We start from the raw sequence: 15,912 nt of genomic DNA, 5'->3' as shown, positions 1-15,912 counted from the left end.
GGGTTAATTCTGATGTACGTAGAAATTAATCATAGTGTTCATATATATACATCATACACGTAGATCGAACAAGACACGGGCGTATTCCAACGAACTTTGGAAACCAAAGTCCTATGTTTTTCCAGTTTTATGAGTGATTAGGTACTAATAGGACTTTAAATGTTTAATTTGAGAAACAAACTGATTTAAAGTAATCAGATTCCAAGCTGAAACAAAAAGGACCTAAGTAAGGTTAAGAAAAAAGAATGAAAAAAATCCCTCACCAATCCACTTTGTCTGCTTAACCCCTGAACAAACTGTAGGACCAATTTACTTTTCTAAACTATTTTAATTGGTCCAATATACCTCCTACTGAGATTTTTCTTTTTTATTTCTCCACGTACAAGTAGAGTTTCAACTTCAAATTTTGCACTTTGACTTATAATATGATGCCCAATGCTAGAGAAATACATTATAAATTTTTGATGATTATTGTTCGTGCAGAATTTTATCTCTATGATCAATTTCGTATTAAATCTTTGTAAATTATAAAAATAACTATGAAAAATTCTTAATATATTTTTTAACATTAGGATCCACTCATAAAATTTTAACTTAAAATTCAATTTGTATGCAAGAAATAAAAAAGAGAATCAATAAGAGGGTAGATTGGATCAATTGAAATTATTTGGAGGAATAAATTGAGCTTAAATTTTGCTCAATAGGTTAAGCGGACAAAGTGAATTAGTGAGGGAAGTAAAGTAATTTTTTTCTTAAAAAGAACAAACGCAAAGATTATTTTTATGAGTAGAAATAGATAACCAATTTCTAAATCATAAAACGAGTTATGAATACTGTCACACCCTAAAATATTTAATTTTAGGATGTGAATATCTTTTACAATATGTTCATCTATCAATAGGATTTTTTTTGAGAATTTTAAAGATTTTTCTGGCAATTATTCTATTTATCCTAGAGCTAGATCCATTTATTTTATTATTTAGAAAGCTCTAAAATTCTTTTTCATGAATTCCAAGTATTTTATTTGGATTCCTCGTGACCCAAATTTGCCTCCCGAGTTTTTCTCCAAAAATTTTGAGATTCTTCCGGATATATTTTCCTTGGTTTGAAATATTTATCTGAACTTTTCTAGATTTATTTTAAACTTAAAAAATATGTTCTGGGAAAATATTTCTATTTTGATTTTCATCGCAGTCAGAACGAGCCGTATCTTTGTTGTATATCCTTTTAACCTTATCCTCTCCGAATCATTAAGAAGTTCCATCGAGCTCCCGATCCTCTAACAGTTCTCCCCGATCAGGTCATGCTCGAAAACGACGCCTCGTGGCTCGTCTTCAGTGTTTTTCCGACGATGTTCGATCGCCGTCAGCCCCAACGACTCGGCCTGATCCTTTTCTCCTCTTTTCGCGTTACCGAATAAATGGTTCACGTTCAACTAGCGCAGTCAGCTCGTTTTCATGTTCAGCTCTCACCCGATCCTGTTTTGGCCCACAACCGAATCCCTCGGCCTCGCATCGGTCCCCTGCTCGCTAAATCCTCGACCCCCCGCACCCCCACCAGCCAAGCTCGATCGAGTTATGGGTAAAGTGTACAACCTCTGCAGAGTGAAAACTGATATATCAGCCGTGCTCACGGTTAAGAGCGGCTTGGACCCTCACATGATAATTGAACTTGAAGATGAATTAAATCGTGGACCATGTTTATGGTTATGGTTATCGTGGACCATGTATATGGTTGTGGTTATGCTTATGCTATATCTCTTCTATCTCTTTTAATGTGGGTTTTTGGTATGAACTTATACCTTAGTAATCAGGTGCTAATAAAATTTGACCAACTAAAATTGCTTATCGCAGTAAGCTAGTCAGCCTTTCCTTGCTTTTGGCCTTCATGTCATATAATTCCCAACACTTGCTGAGTACCAACCATAAGTGTACTCACGCTTGTTATAATTGCTGCTCAGAGGAGAAAGTGATGTGAAATCTTTGAAGATGATGCTGAGTTCTAGGCCTGCGCAACCCCCGGTCGATTGCCTGTGAAGTTTGGAGTCTTCGTTTCCAGGATAAGCTGTATAACTCTGATGATCTTTATAGTCTTTTAATTCTCTTTTCGTGATACTGTTGCTGATTATTCACTGATGAAGTCACTATATGTATGGAACTTGATCCTGGCATACATATAGTTATGCATTCGGTTTGTCTTTAAAACCGGGTGTGACAGAGGTGGTATCAGAGCTGTGTCGACCGTAGGACGCCAGCCTAGATAGCAATGGTCGTTTTCTAAGATCTATTCTGACATAAAAGTCATATTTTACCATATCCTTGACCCTCTTGTTGTTTATTCCTCATCCTTCTTCATTTATCTCACCCTTGATGCTGCTTTTATCTAACTCTGTATTCTTTTCTTTTGTTCCCTCATTTTCATTGCTTTTACATCTCACAATCTCCTTGTCTACCTGTACCCTCAATGGCATTGGTTATCTTGTATCCATTTTGTTCCAATTTACCTCCTTCTTGATTTCAAGTTTGGCCACTTTGGAAATCCCCTTGTCTTCTATTCCAAGTGGATTTATTTTCTTTCTCCTCTCCTCTTGTTACAAACGCTAGATTGTCCGACCTTATACCTCGAATAATGGAAGTAGCAGTCTACTACAAGAAGTCAAGCTAGAGCAACTGAAGACTACACTGGACTCATAGGCGTTACACTTAAGAAGTCAATGTTCTGCCAGACAAGCTGAGAGAGATGCCTAACTCAAGAATGCTGAAGCTTTAGGATATGACCCATACTTAAGAGGTTCCCTTATCGGTTGTAAAACGCTAGTTTTGGGTGTTTGATAGTTTGTTTTGGTGTGCTTGTAATGTTTGTTGTTTTGCTCTTGATTGCTTAGACTCCTCGTTTTTGCTTGTTGATGTGTTGTGGGACTTGTGCCTGCAATGACATCATTTCTCCCTTAGTTTTCTCAACCACGATATCCTCACGTTCCAAAGCATAAGCCAGCAGAAAAGACCCAAACCCAAATTCCATCCTTTTGTCTCGATACCCATCTTGTCATATCATTTTTCTCCTTGTCAGAAGCTCTTTGCCTTACATCTCCTTTCTACCTCTAGACTTTACGAATCTCTCATCAATGACGTCTTCTTGCTCCCTAGCGAAAGTTAGCACAGAAGACCTAATTTCGTTTTCTCTCTTTCTTGTTACTCATCTTGTTACCTTATCACCTCCTTGCAACCACAAGATTTTGTAAATCTCTCGTCAACCCCATCTGCTTGGAAGCATGTGAAGAATACCCGATCATCGTCCCTCCTTTCCTTGTTACCCATCTTGCCATCCCTCCTTACCCCTTATTAAAAAAAAACAAGCTCTATGTTCTATCTCCCCTTCCAATCACCAGGCCTTGTGAATCTCTCGCAGCGCCTTCTGCTCAATCCAGCTGAAAGCAAGTGAAGATCCAAATCCAAATTCTCTCCTTTCTCGATACCCGCCTTGAAATCTTGTTGTCTTCTTGATGAAATCTTTTTGCCCTAGCTCTCGTCTTTGCCACCAACCCTTGCGAATCTCGGGACGAGATTCTGTTTAAGGGGGGTAGTTCTGTCACACCCTAAAATATTTAATTTTAGGATGTGAATGTCTTTTACAATATGTTCATCTATCAATAGGATTTTTTTGAGAATTTTAAAGATTTTTTTGGCAATTATTCTATTTATCCTAGAGCTAGATCCATTTATTTTATTATTTGGAAAGCTCTAAAATTCTTTTTCATGAATTCCAAGTATTTTATTTGGATTCCTCGTGACCCAAATTTGCCTCCCGAGTTTTTCTCCGAAAATTTTGAGATTCTTCCGGATATATTTTCCTTGGTTTGAAATATTTATCTGGACTTTTCTAGATTTATTTTAAACTTAAAAAATATGTTCTAGGAAAATATTTCTATTTTGATTTTCATCGCAGTCAGAACGAGCCGTATCTTTGTTGTATATCCTTTTAACCTTATCCTCTCCGAATCATTAAGAAGTTCCATCGAGCTCCCGATCCTCTAACAGTTCTCCCCGATCAGGTCATGCTCGAAAACGACGCCTCGTGGCTCGTCTTCAGTGTTTTTCCGACGATGTTCGATCGCCGTCAGCCCCAACGACTCGGCCTGATCCTTTTCTCCTCTTTTCGCGTTACCGAATAAATGGTTCACGTTCAACTAGCGCAGTCAGCTCGTTTTCATGTTCAGCTCTCACCCGATCCTGTTTTGGCCCACAACCGAATCCCTCGGCCTCGCATCGGTCCCCTGCTCGCTAAATCCTCGACCCCCCGCACCCCCACCAGCCAGGCTCGATCGAGTCCAGGTGCTGCACGACGGTCCCTTTTTCCTTGGCGTATCTATCATGCCAAGCCAGGATGTTTCGCTCTATAAAAGTCCACGAGTCGAGCCCCCGTTCCGATCTGCTTCTTCTGCACGCCGCCCTCCCCTTGTGCCCTAACCCCTGCACCTATATAAAACCTACTTGAGACCCTGCGCATCGCCTTTCTTCTGCCCTCGTAGCCGGCCCTAGCTTTTCCTCGCGCCCCTGCTCTCCCTCCTCCTGCACGTCCACGAACAGATGCCATCGCCGTCGCTCCTGACTCCTGCTGCTCGTGCCCCTGCTGCTGCAGCTGCCCTCTCCTGTCGCCGGCCACCAGGATGCCATGCCCCTGCCTCTGCGTCGCCCCCTGATGCCCAAGTCCTGCAGCCGCAGCGCCCCTACGGATCGGCCTTGCCCAACCCCCAGGCGCCCAACCCCCTATGCGCCTCCCTCCTGTTTCCAGCGCACCACCAGAACGCCGCCAGGAACTGAAGCTGCTGCCCGTGCGTCTTTTCCTCCACGCCCTGGCCCCGCACCTCCTGCGCGCCTGCCCCTACCCCTGCCCGCTCTCCCCCCTGCAGCGCCGCCCCTCTCCTGCAGGCCGCCGCCAGGAACAGGAGCAGAACCGCCAGGAAACAGGAGCCGAACCGCCTGGAACAGAACAGACCCGCCCTTCATCTTCCTCCACGAAATTCGATCTCTACGATGCATCCCCGGGGTAAGTTAGGTATGGAATCGAATCCCCTCGTCGTCCTCTTTCTTTTCCCCCACTTACCGCAACCTCTCGTGCCCTAAATCGCCGGGAATTCGAGCTACAGTACCCGCCGGTCACCATTGCTGCCTGTTTCAAGCTTTTTGCAGATTGGTCCCTGGAAGATCTTGTAATTATCGTGTAATTTTTCTGTGTCTAGCGAAAATTGCAGAAAACCCCTAGATCTTTTCCATCTTTTCAATCCAGCCCCACCATGAAATTTTTCAGATCTAACCCTAATATTTTCCTGTTTTACAAGCACTATTTCCTGTGTCTTGTATTTCTTTTCAGCTAACCCCTAAAGTCTATAGTTAATTGCGTATAGGTCCCTGCAGCGCTGTTTTATGCGTAGTTTCCGCGTTTTAGATCCGTTTCGATCCGTTCTTTTTGCGTTAGTCTTCTAAAACCCTAAGCTATCGTTTAGTAGTGTTGTTGTGCCGTATTTCCTGTTTTTAAAATTAAATATCAATTTAATTTGAATAATATCCTCTCATCTAGTTTTCCGAAATAAAATCCAATTGAGTCTTTTCTCCAGTTTTCATAAGTAATGTTGACTCAATTAATATGAACTTAAATGTGTTTGTAATTTAATTTATTTAGTTCAACTCGAATCATAAAGTTATGCGTTTAGATGTTCTCACAAGTTTTCTTTTCTAATTAATTATTTAATTAGTGTAATTTGTACATAGAGAATTGTATATAAAATTTGACTAAGTTCTACTTCGTCTTTATAAATGCAAATATAATATGAGTTAATTATAATTAGGGATATTCTCTTTTGAATATCTTTTACATTAGTTTTCTGGATTAAAATAAATGAAAGCCTATCGTTCTTTTATTCTTTTATAATATAAATCTCCCGATAGCTGTATCTTTTCAACCCTAGCTCGTTTTCCGCGTTCCTTTCGCCCTCATGACCGTAGCATCGAGCCTTATCCTTTAGTTCGCTCTTTTAAAGCTTTCCTTTTGTTTGTTTTATTTGTTCTTAGTTGTTCTTGTTTGTTTGCTTGCTTGTATGCTTCGGTCGGATGCTTGTGTGACGTTAGAAGAAGCGCGACCCAAGAGCTTTGAAGATATAGAGTTTCAAGAACAAGAGTTGAAGACTCTGAGCAGCTATTCTCTAAAAGAAAGGCAAGTGTTTCCTTGATCATGCTTTTGTCCTAATAATCACAATAAATACAACATTTTCTTTATATGCATGCATGTGTCCTAATTTTGATGGATCCTAATTAAGGATATGCCTAGTCTTTATGATCATTCCTTGTCAACCTGGGTTTTATCTTTATTGTTGGGTAGCTATTGCTTAGTTGCTTCAACTGGTTATGGTTTAGGAATAATTTATAACCATGATGAGAACAATGATGATGTTACACCTGTTTTATCCATGTTCATGCTCTTTGTATTGTTAATCAAAAGACTATATGTTTTAATTGGAACATGGAGAACCACCCAGGAAAACAGTGCAACCACAATACTATATGGCTCTGGTCTTGGCTGATTAATTAGAGACTCTAGTTTATGATAATCTTACCGAAAGGGCAAGAGGGGTTGCATCGTCGGGGTATAGCTCGGTCCTCTTGAGGGTATGATATGGTCCTGGGTAAGGCGTCTGCCTCATTAGGGAGAGTTATGACCGCTTTAACTTGAAACCTCAGCGGATTGTCATGAGTTAGGGAATCTTTGTAAAGGCCTCGTAGTGAATCCCTTGCCACTCACCTCGGAAGTGTTTAAGAGGCTAGCTACCTCGGGCAAATCGGGAGATACGAGTTGTGGGTAAAGTGTACAACCTCTGCAGAGTGAAAACTGATATATCAGCCGTGCTCACGGTTAAGAGCGGCTTGGACCCTCACATGATAATTGAACTTGAAGATGAATTAAATCGTGGACCATGTTTATGGTTATGGTTATCGTGGACCATGTATATGGTTGTGGTTATGCTTATGCTATATCTCTTCTATCTCTTTTAATGTGGGTTTTTGGTATGAACTTATACCTTAGTAATCAGGTGCTAATAAAATTTGACCAACTAAAATTGCTTATCGCAGTAAGCTAGTCAGCCTTTCCTTGCTTTTGGCCTTCATGTCATATAATTCCCAACACTTGCTGAGTACCAACCATAAGTGTACTCACGCTTGTTATAATTGCTGCTCAGAGGAGAAAGTGATGTGAAGTCTTTGAAGATGATGCTGAGTTCTAGGCCTGCGTAACCCCCGGTCGATTGCCTGTGAAGTTTGGAGTCTTCGTTTCCAGGATAAGCTGTATAACTCTGATGATCTTTATAGTCTTTTAATTCTCTTTTCGTGATACTGTTGCTGATTATTCACTGATGAAGTCACTGTATGTATGGAACTTGATCCTGGCATACATATAGTTATGCATTCGGTTTGTCTTTAAAACCGGGTGTGACAAATACTACGGTCGGAATCGGGAAGCCAACGCGGTACTATTCATATCTTGATTGGCTTCACTGAACTAAACTTGTTGGCCCTGGTCTAAAACAATAAGGATAGCTCTCATAGATCATCTCATCCGGTGTCATTTGGAAATTTTTTTATGATCTGGAGGAGAGCAATGAAAGTAGGGGTCGATGTTTCCGTGAAGAAACCATCCCATAAGCTAAATTCGTAGGATTATGAGACAACTCCACTATCGTTGTACAAACTTTCGTTGTAATCTGGATATATCTTTAAAACAACTATTATAAGGGTTGTCTGTTACAAGTTATATCAAGATTACGTATTAATGTATGATAACATCTATAACATGACACCATATTATTATTTTATTACACTCAAAAAGACACATGAATAAATTAAATTGTCCTTGTTAAGCTTTTTAGAAAAAAAAAATGTCTGCTTAAACCTGCTGGCGATCAGTAGTGTGGGATCCCAGGCCCGCCAAGAGAATAATAAGTGATGAGCCCAAAGTTGTCTCGGCCAGGGCGCCAGGCTGCTGCACGCCCAGCTCTGCTGTGTAGTACAGACAACTTTAGCGAAGAAGGGGGGTGTTTGGATGGGGTGATTAATTTTTAGTTCCGATGATATCGGATATTTGATGCCAAATAGAGAGATTAAATATAAGCTAATAACCGGTGCTAATTCACGAGATGAATCTATTAAGTCTAATTAATCCATCATCAGCATATATTTACTGTAGCAAAACATGATCAAATCATGAACTAATTAATCTTAATAAATTCATCTCGCGAATTAGCCTCCATTTATACAATTGGTTTTATAATTAGTCTATATCTGATATTTCTAATTGATGTTCAAATATCCTATATGATGATGGGACTAAAGTTTATCGTGTGGGAAACAATCAGGTCCTTAGTGTACGTCTATACGTGTACACATGGCAACTTTAGTTGGACTCCTAGTGCCTTGAATTGGTTTGCAAAACATGCATATACTGACTTCACAGTAAGAAAACAAGTAAATTAAAAAATAAAAAGCTCAACTACGGAGAGCACACAACCTATTGGCTTTAGCATCTTTTTATCAACTATTATGAGAGAGGCGTACCGAAACCTTTAGGAATGTAATAACATGATCTACGAGCACCTTGGTTTCAGACCAGCCGGCTTCTCAATGGTGGAGTTATCTCTCAGTTCTCTATTAGACTAAGATTCCAAGTCTATATATTTTTCCCATTAAGTCAATTTCAGATTGGGCATAGTGGTCCAGCATTACGTGTTGATCGCAACAAAGCCAGACAAATATTTAAATCTAATGATGAATTGAAGTGTAAGTACGATGATGTATAATGTTAATTGTTCAACATCAATCACTGTATAAGTAGGGGGTAACGTGTAAGGTTAATTGTGCAACACTAATCAATGTATAAGTAGGATAATATATAAGGTTAATTGTTCAACACCAATCAATATATAAGGTTAATTGTTCAACGCCAATCAAGCCCTCTGACATCACAAAGATTTGAAATCAAAGCTCATGTCACATGTACATGTTGTGCTAACGACTAAGTATCTTCAAATGTGTCTCCTAAACTAATTCCGTTTTGTCATATTTTGACAAACGGCACCGAGGGAGTTTGCGGGGGTAACTCAGTGACAGTGTGGACAAAATATGATCCGAATCATGTACTCTCTCCATCATAAATTATAATTTATATTTGGAATTTTCTAGATACATATAGTCCATGGGTAATAATCAGAATACCTAATCTTCTCTCTCTCATTTGTTCATATATATTACAACATGATACCTACACATCTATTTTGCAATTTTTTTTCTAGTTCTCGACACGTGGGCCTTGGTCCATCCCATATGCGAGTCGGATCAGCCCTCCGTCCACGACTCGATCACGTGGACCCATACAAATTAACACACGAACAACTATATTTATCCAATACTTATACAGTCTTTACCTTTTACCTGTAGCAATGTATGGGCATATTTGCCTAGTAATCATATATTGCTCTATCTTTTGTGGGTGTTTGACATGTAGAAGTACTTGGCTGAAACATACACGAAGGTACGATGCAAAGGGAAAAGAATTATGAACGGGATAGAGCAAGGGCTAGTAATACTAACTCTTAAGGAATCTCCAATTAGTAATATATACTATGACGTCTAGCAAATACAATAAAATCAGTAGATTATTGCTGTGTCAGGACAAAATATACAAATATTGTCTATATTCGTGTGATCCACGTGCTCTCTAATGCCTGAAGAAACTTTATTTTTTTTATTAAAGGAAGCAGCTCTTGGTGCTAATAAGGACGAGGCATGCATCTCATATTTGCTAATATGATATATGGCTCATATTGGAATCCGGCGCACATCACGCATGTTCGAGCAAATTAATTAAACAGGTTAGCTAGCATAGAAGATACACAACTCTTTCATTGATTCGAGGCAGAATTAATATAGGGAGAGATGCATCATTGTATAGAATAGCCGTATAGGACATGTTCATAAGAAATTTAATTAGGATCCTATATACTCTCTACAACGCACAGGAACGCAAGGGCCAACAACACACAAGCTAAGGGGAAGCTGGGATGCCCCAATTCCTCTGTATGGCCGGGTCGGGTCAGCAGGGGCTCCTCCAGTGAGCCTCGTCAACGATCTCTGCGTAGCGCTTTTCCCTTTATGTGTTATGGGATCTTGTAGTTACTAATGTAATGTCGCAGAAACCCTAAACAGCATCAGGTCTTCTGTAGTACCGATTTGGAGGCAGTGGAGTCAGGGTCAACAGAACTTCGAATCCCCCTTGATCGACCTAGCCGATCAACCCAGGTTGTTTGGGTCTACTTGTATGCTCCTCTCTCTCTCTCAACAAATACGTGGAATCTAATATTAGTATTAGAATATTTAGATTGAAATGCTTGTCTTATATGCTTAAAATATTTGGATTAGAATATGCGGCTTGTGTATTCGTTTATTCGTTGATTAACTTTTGTTCTTTGTGATTAGTATTTTATATTTGTGATTAGTGTTTTATATGCTCAGGAGCTGATTAGTTTTATATGTATTGCAGGATCGTTTCAGGTTGGCGAAATCAAAGCGACAGCCGGTGTGCTATATGGTTGTGAAGTCCTACTCGGTACTCACCATATTTATCGCAGTGAGTATTTAATAAGCAGTCTTCTATCCCTAGTTATCTACGGCTATGACTATGCGGCCTAAAAGCGTGTCGTCTCCCCAGACAGTTCCAGCCGAAGGAAACACTTCTCTACGGCAACAACGTCCTCTCAAACTGCCAAACACGGCTTTAAATGAGAACTACCGAAGAGGTCTCTCCTATAGGATCCTTGGCACAGAGACTTAGAATGCACAATCAGACCAGCAGATACAGAAAAATTAAAGAAAAACTACTTTATTAAAACAAAAATGTTTACATATAGTTTTCCCTTTCAGGAACTCCCAAACTCTTTAAACAAATAAGAGAAAAAATATTACCTTACACTAGATATATTACAATGGACTTTGTGACTATCTTACTACAAGGATGGTACTAGGGATTTTATTGGTTTTAGGAACTTTCGCAGGAACTTCGCTTTTGGAAGATCTGGCTACTCCTTCCAATACTTGTGTGAAGCATGTCCTCCTTATATATTGCTGCGGAGAGTGCTGAGATCTTCGCTGCTCTTATCCTCTTTGCCGAGCTTATTATTTTGAGGCATGGCGCTAACTTCCTCTGTATGACGCTAACTTGTGCATGGCGGTAACTTCGTTTGTACGACCTAATGTTACTTCGCTTGTAATTTTTCTTGGCACAAGTACCAATGTAGACCTTCTGTTGCTTCCTTTTCATTCCCTCTTGGCACAAGTACCAATGTAAACTTCTTCAGGACACCATGACATGCTAAGTGAGTGCATGTAAGGCTTGTTAATTCTTCTATGGTCTTATATGATAATTTGATATATTTATTATTATTATTATTATAAGATATGTCTTCCACGTCTAAAAATTTGATAATACCACTATTAAGGGAATCTCTCTCTCGCTCCCTCCCTCCCTCCCTCCCTCCCAAAAGCGCCTTGATTGCCGAGAACACAGTTTGTGCAACACACACTCCTCTGAATCCCTCCTTTGCCTTGTACTGGTTGCGGAGATGCTACATATGATGCTTGTATAGGTGCTGCTCTCCAGATTTGTCTGTTTGTCTATGCACACGTTTTTCTATATGTGCAAGGCCCTATTCTGTTCTCATTGGATGCTTTTATTATTACCATTTGCATTTGTTTGATTGGATTTGGTAGCCTGCCCGCCCTATAAAAGAACCCGAGTGCACTGCGTGTATAGATTCAGATCGAGCATACACATACACTGGAGCAAACAAGCAATCGAGCCCCTGAACACACCTAGCTGCTATGTCCATGAAGGTGGAGAAGGACCTTCACATGGCCACAGGCGACGGGGCGAACAGCTACGCTGCCAATTCCAGGCTCCCGGTTTGTCCTCCATTAACTGCAATCCTGCATCTCGAATTCTCGAATACTGCATGCAGTACGGTTGGTGCTGACTGTCGTTTCATGTACGCCGTGGTGCAGAAGAAGGCACTACTCAAGACCAAGCCGGTGCTTCAGAAGGCCATAGAAGACCTCTACTGCAAGTCGCTCTCCGGCCGGGGCACGATGGTTGTCGCCGACCTCGGCTGCTCGTCGGGGCCGAACACGCTGCTCGTCGTCGAAGAGGTGATGAGCACGCTCCGGGATTGCGCCCGCGAGGAGACGAAGGCGGCAGACGACCGGCGGCGTGCCATGCAAGTGCAGTTCTTCCTGAACGATCTGCCCGGCAACGACTTCAACCTCGTCTTCCGGTCGCTGCAGCAGCTGCAGGACTACTTGGGCGCGGAGGAGGAAGACGAGGCGGTGGCGCTGCCTTGCTACGTTGCCGGGCTCCCGGGTTCCTTCTACATGAGGCTTTTCCCGTGCCAAAGCGTCCATCTCTTCCACTCGTCCTACAGCCTCATGTGGCGCTCCAAGGTATGCGTGCTACATCTACTATATACTAGTACTACAGAATGTTTGCAAAAACCGATAGCAATATTATCACTGCCCGTTTCGTTGTAGTCGTCCAGTACTTGTGCTGGTTTTTCTCAGGAATCCAGTGATGATTTATCTCTGCGGTTTATTGTTAGTTGCTCCAATAGTGCAAAAGAAGGCAGGGATGGCTCTTTTTCTTTAGTAGTGTCTTATGTGAATAATGAGTGCTTAAGGTGTGGATGTAGGATGTGTTTGCTAACATCACATCCTTTCATATGGAATTAAGGACCGCGCCTCGACCCACCAAAAAAAAACGTTCTTAACGTCTCAACCAGTATAGAAGATTAAAGGTTAGGGTGAAGGATCAGATCTAAGTTTCATTTAGTCCATGTTGAACCTGTGGCAGAATACTGTATACTATGTCTATGGCTCCGTTTGTTTCAGCTTCTGACCGATTTTAAAGGCTGGATTTTGGAGAATCTAAAAGTTGGATGTCTCCTGGAATCCAGAATTGAGAATACAGTCTAGGAGTCATCTGACTTTCGAATTTTTCAAAATCAAAAATCAAACTTTCAAAATCGGCTAGAAGCTGAAACAAACATGACCTATATATAATGTGAGAATCAAGCCTGAAATATAATACTAGACAGGTGGGTGGTATATAAATCTATCCCAAATCATAGAACAGGACAATCAACAACCTCGAGTTTTTTTTTAGAAAAAGAGAGCTTTTCTATTGCTCAGAGACAGTATTACAATCTTGAGCAATAACTTGCTCTACACATATCGGCACCGAGAATCTCCAAACTGCAGAGTGTTTGGATCTTTTCGCTAACTGTGCGAGTTCACGGGCAGCCCTATTCCGCTCTCTCTTCTTCATGTGGATTGCTTTCCACTCCAGCAGCCTGGAACCGGCAACAACCTCGAGTTGTAAATACTCGCCTCCCAACATTGTTTACTAGTATGTACGATCCCACGCCGAACGCAAGTTACACAACATAGGGTTTAACTATGGGGAGTGATGTTTTTTTTAAAAAAACAAAAGCACATCAAAGTAAATTGGGTTAGTATAGGCACACCATGCTGCCAACTTAAGAATATTGAAAAGTAGTAAAATTGCGTATTGTAACTTTATCTTAAATAGGTTGTCAATGACGCATTTAAACTGCTTAGACTCTTCCATATCAATCATAATGAAGAAACCGAATAGAAAAACTGCTATAAAAATAATGTTAGTTCTATATACTTCAATCAATTCACAAGGCGTTGAATCCCTTGAAATAGGGGAACTACTTCCTCAGTTCATTTTTTTTTAGAAAAGCACTGGTCCATGGCGTACCCTTGCAATAGGAGAATTACTCCCTCGGTTCAGTTTTAAGAACTTCATGGGTAAGGATCTGTAGCTAATCAAAATTGCTTATCTTCCCTCTTTTATTTGTTCATTTTCAAACAGAATACCATTTTCAAATACAATACCATGCTATATACACAATTTTTTTAAAAGTTGTTTTGTATGAGCTGATGGCCATGCATGTGTTTCTGATTTTTTTTGTTTTATATTGGATTTATCTCTTTTTTAGTGCATCTCATAAGGATGAATGTGAAGGGGGGTAAAAGGAGCCTCCACTTAATAATAGTAAGATAGTTCGACTGTCCAAATTCCCTCTTTGACCAACAACTAATCCAATCGATATGTGAGCTAGTTACAACAACTAATCCAATGATATGTGAGTTTTGTGCGAGAATAATAATACCATTGATCATATTTAAAAGCAGTTGCTAGTGCTTATGATTTTTGTAACTATTAATAAATATTTCAGAAAAATTTTACCCTATAATGGATGGATGACTATTTTTAGATGAATTAGTATGAATTTGGGTTCTTTAAAATTCTTAATAGTATGAAAGTTGAGAATGATAGCATGTTAAAATATTAATATTTTTTTGTATGTTTTATGTATGTACGTTATTTGATTGTCTATAGGTGCCTGAGGAACTCTCAAATGAAACTTATCTGAATGAAGCAAACATTTACATTGGGAAGACTACTCCACCGGCTGTGGTAAAGTTGTTCCAGGAACAATTTCTGAAGGACTTCAGGTTGTTCCTCACATTGCGGTACAAGGAACTTGTTGGTGGTGGCCGTATGGTGCTGACATTTCTAGGCCGAAAGACTGAAGAGATGTTGATGCACGGTGAAGTGGGCAGCATGTTGGAATTGCTTGCCAAAGCTCTCCAGTCTTTGGTCCAAAAGGTAGGTAAATTTAGCTTCTGAGAATATGCCAATCTTTCAAAAGAGTTCTATGACTATTTTTTAAGAGGAATTTCTATGATTACTCATTACTAGGACCCGTCATAGAACTAAAGCATTCTATAATCTAAAATCTCCAAATATAAGGGGCATCCAAGGATCAAACTGGCAGTGTATCCAAGCAGCAACTACACTTAATTACACTGGAGAAAATTGAAAAATTAAAATTCAGAATGCTTTATTGTCACATCCCAGAAAAGTGCATCATTATTGTGAATCTAAGAGTGTACTCATGGTGTAGGGTCTGGTGGAAAAGGAGAAGCTGAACTCCTTTAACCTTCCATACTATGCACCATCAGTGGATGAAGTAAAGGCGTTGATTGATAAGGAGAACCTCTTTGGCATCGAACACATCGGACTCTTTGAGTCCAACTGGGATCCACTTGACGACTCGGACAGTGATGTGGTGCTGGATTGTGCCAGCAGTAGCAGAAATGTCGCCGATAAAAGCATAAGGGCAGTGATGGAGCCTCTGATCATCGAACACTTCGGTGAGGCCATACTTGACGAACTGTTCATGGTGTTTGCCTCCATGGTTGCAGGATACCTCGAGATAAGGAAGGCCAAGTACCCTGTCATTGTTGTCTCCTTGAAGAAGGCCATGCATTGAATCGACCTTAGGAGCAGTGGCGGATAATTATGATAACTTAGCTAATCTACCAATGGATAATTATGATAATACATGATATAATTATGACCCCGTTTGGCCTCCACGGAGGTCCGCCAGTGCTTAGGAGTATATGATGTGGTGCTGCGTATATATACAATCAATGTTAATCTTTCAGCACCAGCCATGCAGAGTGCGCTTTATGAATAAAACAAATCTATATATACTTCTATTCTCCAAATGAGAATGAAAGTTAGTTACCACATTTTGTTGAAAAGTTCATAAGGTCCAAGTGCATTGAAGAACATCCTTGAGACTCGAACGCATGCCACCAGTTTGTGTTTTCAGGTGGTGAGAAAAAAAATAAACGTAAACGAGCGCAGGTGCGTTGTAATTTACATGTGACATGAGTTCAGCAAACATTATCACTTGATCCACGCGCCATGCATTGTCCTCCC

At 40.3% G+C, this 15,912-nt stretch overlaps 1 protein-coding gene across 1 annotated transcript; it reads left to right on the top strand.

The window, feature by feature from the left end:
* Positions 1–11,881: 11,881 nt before the first annotated feature.
* On the top strand, positions 11,882–15,640 carry LOC112877436 (anthranilate O-methyltransferase 2-like). The gene is made up of 4 exons (XM_025941749.1): positions 11,882–12,002; positions 12,102–12,536; positions 14,521–14,790; positions 15,089–15,640. Exons 1-4 carry the CDS (start codon positions 11,922–11,924, stop codon positions 15,455–15,457), a joined length of 1,155 nt encoding a protein of 384 aa, XP_025797534.1. The 5' UTR covers positions 11,882–11,921; the 3' UTR covers positions 15,458–15,640.
* The last annotated feature ends 272 nt before the right edge of the window (positions 15,641–15,912 follow it).

The sequence above is a fragment of the Panicum hallii genome, chromosome 9, assembly GCF_002211085.1.
Source record: "Panicum hallii strain FIL2 chromosome 9, PHallii_v3.1, whole genome shotgun sequence".
Lineage (NCBI taxonomy): Eukaryota > Viridiplantae > Streptophyta > Magnoliopsida > Poales > Poaceae > Panicum > Panicum hallii.
This window is presented reverse-complemented; position numbering and strand designations above follow the sequence as displayed.